Genomic DNA, 9,367 nt, shown 5'->3' with positions numbered 1-9,367 from the left:
GTTCACACAGTAGGTCCCTCTTTTTCTATGCCAAATCTGAGGCTAGGGAGCCTGCCTGTGGACCCAGGAAGGTCAGCTGAGACCCAAGCCTGTGGCTCTAAGGTCCAACCCGAACCCTTTCTGGCAGCAAGCACGTCGGCCCAGCCCGTGGGGATGGGCAGAGGGTGTCCACTGGCACTGCTCATGTCCCCTCGGTGGCCCCCCTCACGGGAGGCCTCCGCTCCCTGCACTCAGACTCACACCCCCCCCCCCCGCCCCATAACATTTGCAAATCCGCCCCTCTAGACAACGGTGTGGCCTCGATGGTCCTTGGTGGTTAAGGGGAGCTATTCAACAGCATCCAACAATAATGACATTTTGTCTGCTCCACTGCAGAATTGGCCACAGTTTAAGCCGGGAAGGGATTGGTCAATTGTTTGTGCCAAGTTCCTGGGGGACCCTCGGCCAAGGGGTATAAAGGGCGGCTGTGTGAGAGCCCAGCACAGCCTCTCCAAGCCCCAGCCAGTGACCTGTTGGGTGACTGTGGGCACAGACACCTGGAGATGAAGACCCTGTTCCTGATCATCAGCCTCAGCCTCTTTGCTGCCCTGCAGGCCCAGGACCCCCTGGCCTTGGGCGAAGAGACCCCGGATGTGAGGCTCAGATGGGGCAGACACACTCATTTTAGGGTCAGGCATTAACCCCTGCTCCTGAGGGAATGTTCAGATAGAGCAAAAGGGGTCTGTGCCCGATGGCCCCAGGGTGCAGGGGGCCCCCAGAGTGAGGGCACCCATGGTCCCAGCCAATCTGCAGGGGCCGGGAGCTGGCGTCTGGGTGGATCTGGAGAGGGTGCTGGGCACATGCTGGGTGGGGTGGTGGGCTGGGAAGGGCTTCGAGCCTCCAGCCCTGGGGGTGGGATACAGTCTGGGGCTGCAGAGCAGGAGGGGGAGGCCGTGGGGGGTCTGCCTGAGGCCTGATGGGAAGGAACTTTCTCCAGGTGTCAGGGAAATGGTATCTGAAGGCCGTGACCACAGACCAGGAGATTCCTGGAAAGAGGCCGGAGTTGGTGACCCCCATGACCCTCACGGCCCTGGAGGGGGGAAACCTGGAAGTCAAAACGAGCATACTGTGAGTGTCGGCCGGCTGGGCGGCCTGCGCCATCCCTCGGCCTTCCCTCCCCACGCCAGGAGAGCCAGCGTCTGCAGGGGGCAGACCACGCCAACTGTCCTTCTCAGCTCCTCCTACAACACTCAGCACTAGGCAGCTTTAAGGGGTCACTGCCATGGAGGGTATCTCACTGCGGGGCACCAGGCAGGGCAGACACTCCCAAACTTAGGGCACTGGGGAGGGGTTGCCGCAGATGGGCTCCTGGGCTGCTAGGGGTAGTGCTGGCTGCTGGTGGGCGATGCACCCCCACCTCCTCCCTGAGGGACCCCCAGGGAGCTGCCACGAGGGACACCAAAGGCCCGGCTGGCGCCTGGACTTGAGGGAGGAGAAGCGCACTCCTTTGCCAGGCCCACCTCAGACCCCAGGCCACCTTTACTGGGCATTGCCCTGTGGCGGCTCCGAGGCAGGGGAGCAGTGGGGGGCTTGGCTGTGTTCCAAAGTGGGCACACCCCAGGGCAGCATCACCACATGGGTTCTGTGTTCCAGGGTGAGCGGTCAGTGCCGGGAGATGAAACTGGTCCTGGAGAAAACCGACAAGCCCGGCAAATACACGGCCTGTGAGTCCTGGAGCCTCGGCCAGGCCGCGCCCCCACACACCGGGAGAGCCAGGGGCAGACTTTTAGCCAGAGAAGCCCCACTCCCTTCTGACCCCATTAAATGCCCACCCTCTCCTCCCACCAGTCAGTTTGCCTTAAAGACATGAACACTTGACACTAAGTGCCAGGTGGGACACCTTGGTCCCAGGAGGGACAGGAATGCCCAGGGGCTCCTGCGGGGTTATGGCTGTGCCCATGTCAGGGAGAGGAGCAGAGTTGTATTGGGTTGTTGGGGGCTGAGGACCCCATGCTCCAACCTCCTCAAACCCCTCACCCTGAAACCTCTCTGTGACCCGGTGGTTGGGGATGTGATCTCCTTTCTGGTATGGCGCTCTCCCAGTACATTGGGTCCTCGAGAGGTGGAGATCCCACAGCCTGGGTGGCTGGGAGTGCATGGAAGCTGGAGGGTCTGCCAGGCTGGGTGCTGGGCAAGCTCCAGATCTTTCTGGAGCATCACGTGACTTACTGAGGACTCGTGCCGCTGTCCTTCCCCAGACGGGCGCAAGTTCGTGGCGTACATCCTGCCGTCCCACGTGAAGGACCACTACATTCTCTACTGGGAAGGCGAGCTCCAGGGGAAGCAGATCCGAGGGGCGAAGCTCGTGGGTGAGGGTCCCGCATCCCAGCACCTGAGTCCCTCTCCCCTCCTCCCTGCTCCCCGTGACTCCCCCTCTTAGGAGAAGCCCCTGGCAGCTCCTTCCGGACTGGTTTTCCTGAAGGAAGCACTCGGTCCCATCCCTGGAGTTCAGGATTTGGGTTTCCCAGTCTAGGTGTCAGCAGTGGGAACACAGAAAGGGCAGAGGACCGCTGTGAGCACAGGGATCCAAATGTCACAGATGTCACCGGGCGGGTCACGCTGTTCACGGGGGCAGCTCCTTGCAGCGTCACCCTCAGCCCCGGTCCTTTGGGGTCTCCCACGGGGGAGAAGAGCAGTGTGTGCACGGAGCCTGGGAGGGAAGGAAATTCCAGCTCCCAGGGCTTAATTCCAGGGGAGGGGGCTCAAGGAGGCATCGGGGGGTCAGAACCATTCCTGCCTAGAGACAAAGAGGCCCCCAGAGGGTCTCCTGTGTGCTCCCCGTGGCCAGGAGCAGTGTGGACATCAGTCCAGCAGGGACGGCATGGGGTCCGGGGCCCCGAGGGGACATGCCCTCTTCGGTGGCTGGGCAGGTCCTGCAGTTTGTCCTTGCTCCAGGGAGACCCCTGGTGTGCTCATGAAGAGCACCCCCATTCCTCCCAGTCCTGCCGCACGGCACCCACTACATGCTCACAGCTCCCGGTTCCGCCTTTCCAGCCGAGCTCTCCTCCCGGCCCGAGGGTCCTTGGGGTCCAGCCCCACGTGGGTGCTGGTCTTCCACCCCAGCTCCGCGGTGGCCCACTCATCTGTACCCCAGGCTAGGAGGGAGACACCAGCCTCCCCCTGGTTCTGCCCCTCACTCTCATGTCTCCTGGTTTCACCAACAGGAAGAGACCCAGAGAACAACCAGGGGGCCTTGGAGGATTTTAAGACGTTCACAAGAGACCGAGGATTCAACCTGGAGATCTTCACCCTCAAGCAAAGTGGTAGGCGGGACGCCCTTGCCTGGTCCTGCCAGGGTCCCCACGGTGGGACAGTTTGGGACAGTTAGCAAAGCGACATTTTAGAGGTCACTCTACATCTGATTTTGGCTTTGTCCTTTCTGGGGTCACATGAAGTGTTGGCCGCAACTGATTCCCTGGGGTCTCCTGAATCGTGTGTGTTTCCTTTTTTCTACAGAAACCTGCTCTGCAGGAAGTGATTAGGGTAAGTGAATAGCTGTAGAGGCCACTTGAGAAAATCAGTCATGGGGTCAATGGACTTCAAGGGGCCATATGGCCCATCCCCCACCCCTGCTCCCACCTGGGCAGGAGACCCCACCTGGCCAGGCAGGTGGAGTGTCTGCTCCTGGAGTCATCCAGGCACCTGAGCCTCACCTCCAGATTGGGTCTCGCAGAGTAAGTCCTGGGCAGTCAAGAAATTCTTCTTGTGTGGGCACTCCATGGGTTGGGGTGCTGGGGGTATCCTCCTGATACCCCAGCATGCCTGCCAGCAGGGGTGAAATTTCTCTGCACCTCCGAATAGCCATTATGACTCTTTCTACCCCATGAATTGCTTAAAAGATTCAGAAATATGGCACCTGTGCCCGGGACACTTCAGATATCCTGGGTCCCTCACTGGCTGCATGTCCTTTTTGAAAATGGAGTTTCAGTGACTTGCTCAATGTCACTGCCCAGGGGTTGGCAGAGCCAGAATCCAGAACAGCATCACTGTTCCCCCTTTGCCCTCCTGTTGGCCTGAAGTCGCCTGGACACACCTCCACACGATAGCGTGGAGCCTTGTGGGCAGCCTCTGGGAAGGTCCCTCTCCCATCTCCTCAGATCCAATGGCCAGAGCCCCCGTGAACCCAGCACCTGCCCCCTGCACTGCAGCCCCTGAGAATCCAGCACCTGCCTTCCACGCTGCAGCCCCCTCACCCTCCCCCGTCCTGGCCTCACTGACCCTCCCATTCCTTTCCAGGATGAGGGGCACTGCGGCTCCACAGCAGCCCCAGAGCGGCACCACCAGGACCCTCTGTCCTGCAGGACGTGGAAGGAGCCCCTGACCCCGAAGCCTGGGCCACTCCGCCCCCTCCTGCCACTCCCCAGCCCTGCATCCCTGCTCCTGGTTCCAATAAAGAGCTTCAGCAGTTCCTGGTGGTTCTGCTTGTCTGTGGGGTCCCTCGGGTGGGCTGGGGATGGGGAGGGGGTGGGCAAGCCAGGGCAGGCAGGGCGGAGGACCCATCAGTGTCCTGCTTCTCCGTGGTGGGGGGCGCAGTCCAAAGGGCATGAGGGTCCGGGCGGAGGGGTGGGTGTTGTGGCTCTGCCCTAGGGTCCTATGGGGCTTTCTGCAGGTCTGAGGCCCACGAAGGCCAGGTTCTAGTGGTCGTGTGGTTGGGAGCAGGGACCTGGTCCATGGGACTGCACAAGTACAACCTGTGATGCTTGAACGAAGGAAGCCTCTGCCTGAGGTGAGGGTTTGTGGGGTCCCTTGGACCCTCGGCCTGGTCCTACGTCCCAGCAGGCTGGACATGGGGGAAAGGAAGGAGGAGGGAGCAGCTTGGAGCAGGGGTGTGGCGGGGGCTTGAGCTGGCCCTCAGGCCCAGGAGGCCAGCCCCCAGTCCTCAGGCTGCTCTTCTGAGCTCCCGCCCTCCCTCCGGGTTCTGGCTCAGGGCTTCCCATGTCCGTGTCTGGGCAGGTTTGGGAAGGCGAGTTACCAGCCCTGGGGGGGAACCACCGCAGGTCAACTTGTTCAGACGCTTTGAGGGGATTCTGGTGTTTTATAAGATTTAAAGATTCTCTGATGGCGAGACACATCACAGTGACACTCGGAGACGAGAGGGAGAGCTCTTGGCTACTCACTCGCAGCTCTGAACACGGGAGGGCTGCCAGGCAGGGCCACACAGGGGCTGCACGGCGATGGTGACCAGGAGCTGGGGCCGTAGGGGCAGCTCATGCATGGCCCATGTGGTGGGGTGAGCTGGCCTAGTGGGCTCCCTGTGGACTGGCCATCCCAGAGAGGCATGGTGAGGACAGAGGCGGTGCTGCTGACCTCAGCCTGTCACCAAGGCTCTGGCTTGGAGGGACATCAATTCACATGGAGAATGACAGGTACGCGAGGTTCCTGCTGGTCGGGCCCAAGCCTGTGCCCTCGGACCCAGAGTAGCCGCCCCCCAGCCTGGCTGACCAGGGCCTGTCAGGGCTCCTGCCCACGCTCTGGGCCCAGGGAGCCCTGCCCGCAGCTTGCTCGCGGGGAGAGGGAGCGGCAGCAAGCAGTGTCGCCTCCACTGGACCTTCCTCTGTCGGGGTCAGACCAGAGCCGGCCTTGGCACAGGACAGCCGCTCCAGCATCCCCAAGCTTTGTCCCGGGGACGGTGGTGCTGGGCGCTGGGCTGCCGGGAGGAGGGACTCGCCACACACTGGACTGGGCCCAGGCCTTGACGGCACCCGGGCTGTCGGGGAGGAAGGCCGCAGAGGGGGAACCAGGGGGAGCAGAGTGGTGCTCCAATACACCCCAGAGCTTGTGACCCCAAAGCGTGGGCCCCGAGGAGCCCTCGTGAACAGGACTTCCTCCAGCAGGCCTCGGTCACTGTCACTGTGGAGACCCGCTGTCCAGACCCCCAGCCCTTCCTCCGGCGTCCTCCCCACTGGCCCAACCCAAGGGAGTGGTCCCCAGAGAGGGCGATCCAGAGACAGGGAAGGAGAGTTCCCCGAGAGGACGGTCGGGGTGCTGAGTGGCCTGTCAGGAAACGGGTGGGAAAAGCAGGCGGGTGAGTCTCTCTCACACCACACCCCACGAGGGCAGCACAGCGTGAAAGTCTGCAAGTTCAGACACACAAATAGAATGTAAACATTTAACTGATGTTGGGGGAGGGGTCAGCTATCTGACTCCATAGACATTTCAGACACGCAGGAAAACTATTGGCAGCATTTTCTGGTTCCGAGCTAATGGTGGCGCCTGAACTCGAGTCATCATGCCGCTTCCAGAGCCCACATGAAAGCAACTCCGCTAGAAAGGGCTGTGAGGGGACCATCATCCCAAACCCCAGGCCAGCGCCAGACCCCGCCTGGGCAAGTCGGGCGGTCGTGCAGAGAGGAAAGGGATGGGGTGTCAGTGATGGTGGAAGGCGGATGCTACCACCTCGGCTCCCCCAGAGGGGAGCACCCAACCCAGCTGGGGAAATCCTGAGAGCCCTCACATTGCCCAGAGCACCGACAGCTGGTGCTGGAAATGGGGGTTGGGAAGTGCTGGGTTGGAAGCAGCAACCCCAGGAATGCGCTCCTTCTGGTGGGGAGGGGCATTTCGGAAGAGGCGGTGTCCATCCAGGAACTGGGGGTGAAGAAACAAGAAAACAAGCACCCAGGCCAGAGGCCTTATGAAAGATCAGAGAAGCCACACCCACCCCAGGGCCACCATGCACTCGATTCCATTTCAATCCACCTCCTGGCTGCTCAGCTCTCCCTCTGCATCACTGTGAAGTGGCTGCTCTGGGCATGACGATGCCATCTTTAACGTTTCTCAGTCTGCTCAGAACAGCCGTAAAGATCCTTTGTCCCTCCACTTCCTTTATGTGATAGTCGACTTACACATTATATCCACGTGTGTTATCAACGCCACACAGAATGCCCTAGGGCCGTGTACCCAGTCCCACATGTTATAAAGGAACTACGGGGAAGCATAGCGTTAGAAGTCACCCTGTGCTTACCACCTCGGATGCCCTCAGATTCTTCCTGGGAGAGGAACGAACAGGGAGGCAGGAACACACATGAGACGTGGGACTGGCCCTGTTTTCTCGTCCTTGATTTAGGGGCTGGGGTCCAAGGGCTGGGGGGAGGGAAGCAGCCCTGGGAGGGCCAAGATAAAGGAGCCCTGAGAGAACGGGGTTGCGTGTCCAGGCCAGAAGACCCTGGCTGGCTCCCTGGAGCGGCCCCCACTCCATACCCGTGGGAACCGCACTGAGGCCTGTCTGGCCCCTGCCATCCTCTGTCCCCTGAGGGTCCCCCTGGAACCTGCGAGGGTAACGGTTTTTACTGGTCACATGCTATGCACCCGGTTCTGGGTGTGCTGGCAGGGGTGGTCCCCGCCAAGTGGGTGACTCAGTGGACAAGTCCCCAAAATGAGCCAGCCGGTCTCAGGGGTGGTGAGGACCTAGAGGAGGCGCAGGCTGACGGGGCAGAGAGCAGGGGTGCGGGCCGCTCCAGGGAGAGCAGCCTGGGGGCCCTTCTGAACCGACTGCAGGCTCCAGGGAGGCGTAAGTGAAAGGTGGGTATGGCCTCACTGACCCCGTCCTTGACCCTGGCAGGAGGGGACCTCCAAGTTTGCCACCCTGGAGATGAACCCCAAGAGAGCCCAGAAACGGCCGAAGGAGACGGTGAGCGTGCCCGAGGCCTGGAGAGGAGGGGGCCGGCCCCGGGGGGTCAGGAGAGGAGGGGGCCGGCCCGGGGGTCAGGAGAGGAGGGGGCCAGGCCCGGGGGTCAGGAGAGGAGGGGGCTGGCCCCGCCAAGGCCTCCCCTCCTGCTGCCAGTGTCTGACATGCTGCTTAGACCTGACCTCCTCTGGGCCCGGCAGGGCTGCGCCCTGTTCAGCTGGTGTCTTGGGGGGACTAGTGGCAGCCACCAGAGCAAGGGCCTGGAAGAGCAGGGCTCACGGTGGATTTGGGGCCAGAGCGGGTGAGAGCAGGAGCTCCACACTGCCAACGAGGGCCGAGGAACTCCGAGTGAGTGCTGCCGTGGAGGGGCCTCCAGAACCCAGGCCCGGAGAGGCGAAGGAAGGCCTCCTGCCCAGACGCTGCCCAGGCCAATCCGCAGAGTCCCAGCCGGGGCTTTGCCGCTTGGCGGCCGGCCGCAGTCCCGACCCCAGGAGCGGGGCTCCTCCCTCCCTCCACCCCCACTGTCCAGCCCCAGCCTTGGCCAAATGCAAAGTTACTTTTCACATTGGCAAGACTGTCCGAGCTGATCCTTCACAAACTGCTGCACTTCAGGAAGTGAACACGAGTATTTTTGTACTGTCGGTGTTTTGAGCTGTCCCTCTTTGTCCGAAGATGAGTCCCAGTGTGAAAATGAGTCAACCCTCTACCTGGATGAGACCCGCAGGGTGGGGGCAGTCAGCGCGGACACCCCGGAGAAGCTGGTGGAGGGTCTGTGCCTGCCTTCCAGGGCAGCGACTTCTCCTATGTCACCCTCTTCCTGTGCACCTGCCGAGCCTTCACTGCCACCCAGTAGGCCCCAGACCTGCTGTTCAAAAGGTGAGCCCCGCCCCTCCATAGCTCTGAGGCTCCCTGCCCCCTGCTGGTTGTGTGTCTTGGGGATGTCCCTTCACCTCTCTGAGCCTCAGTTTGCTCGTGTGAAAACTGCGGAGCTAAGAGGACAACCTCACAGGGTTGTTGTCAGGACTGTTGGGATCAGCCCAGGACAGCGCTGACCCGAGCCTGGCCCTGCGGGAAGGGCTGCCGAGGGCTGTGGTTGTCTCTATTTATGACCTTCCTCTCCCCGTGAAGAAGCTCCTGCCTCGAGCCTCACCATCCTGTGGCCTCAGGCAAAGCAGTTTTCCCATTTCTAACGGAGGTTTCAGATCCCCTGTGGGGGTCCCATCTTGGGTGTAGGCAGAGCAGGGATCCCTGGGGGCTGAGTGGGGGCTCAGGCCCACTCGGATGTCTGGGAAGGTGCTGGTTGGGCTTCATTCATTCAGCAAATGTACATGAAGCACCACCCTCCCAGGTACAGACACAAAAATCCCTGTCCTCCTGGGCTCCAGTGTAGCCGGGGAGTCAGCCAGGCCCACTAGACACCAGAGCAGGTAGTGGACACAGGACATTCCATGCGACACCCTCCTGGCCTCCTCTAGATATGGATTCATCCACCCTGATTGTGAGGAGGATGGCAGACCCCAGGACCAACTAGGAAATGCCTGGGCTTTGAGTCAAGAAGGAGGGCTTCTGTCTCCAAAGTGGGGCACACTTGGGGTCTGTGGCTGGGGGGGCAGGGCAGTCCCCTGGCTCCCACACATCTTGTGATTCCTGCTAGTGGGCTAAGGTCTGGGGTCCTCTCCTGCAGGAAGAAAGGAGTCAGCTGCA

General features: G+C 61.5%; 1 protein-coding gene across 1 annotated transcript; it reads left to right on the top strand.

The window, feature by feature from the left end:
- The first annotated feature begins 542 nt into the window (after positions 1–542).
- On the top strand, positions 543–8,516 carry LOC131393622 (lipocalin-1-like). Its single transcript, XM_058524684.1, has 8 exons — positions 543–632; positions 977–1,107; positions 1,633–1,703; positions 2,238–2,348; positions 3,204–3,302; positions 7,191–7,312; positions 7,598–7,666; positions 8,451–8,516. The coding sequence occupies exons 1-8, from the start codon at positions 543–545 to the stop codon at positions 8,514–8,516; spliced, it is 759 nt and encodes a 252-aa protein (XP_058380667.1).
- The last annotated feature ends 851 nt before the right edge of the window (positions 8,517–9,367 follow it).

Source organism: Diceros bicornis, chromosome 28 (assembly GCF_020826845.1).
Source record: "Diceros bicornis minor isolate mBicDic1 chromosome 28, mDicBic1.mat.cur, whole genome shotgun sequence".
Taxonomy (NCBI): Eukaryota; Metazoa; Chordata; class Mammalia; order Perissodactyla; family Rhinocerotidae; genus Diceros; species Diceros bicornis.
This window is presented reverse-complemented; position numbering and strand designations above follow the sequence as displayed.

Bases quoted from the DNA above. Each gene is read 5' to 3' on its own strand.
- LOC131393622 (XM_058524684.1), top strand. From the start codon at position 543: ATGAAGACCCTGTTCCTGATCATCAGCCTCAGCCTCTTTGCTGCCCTG. The intron at 1,704-2,237 runs GTGAGTCCTGGA...GTCCTTCCCCAG, and splicing joins GCCCGGCAAATACACGGCCT to ACGGGCGCAAGTTCGTGGCG. The intron at 3,303-7,190 runs GTAGGCGGGACG...TTGCGTGTCCAG, and splicing joins CTTCACCCTCAAGCAAAGTG to GCCAGAAGACCCTGGCTGGC.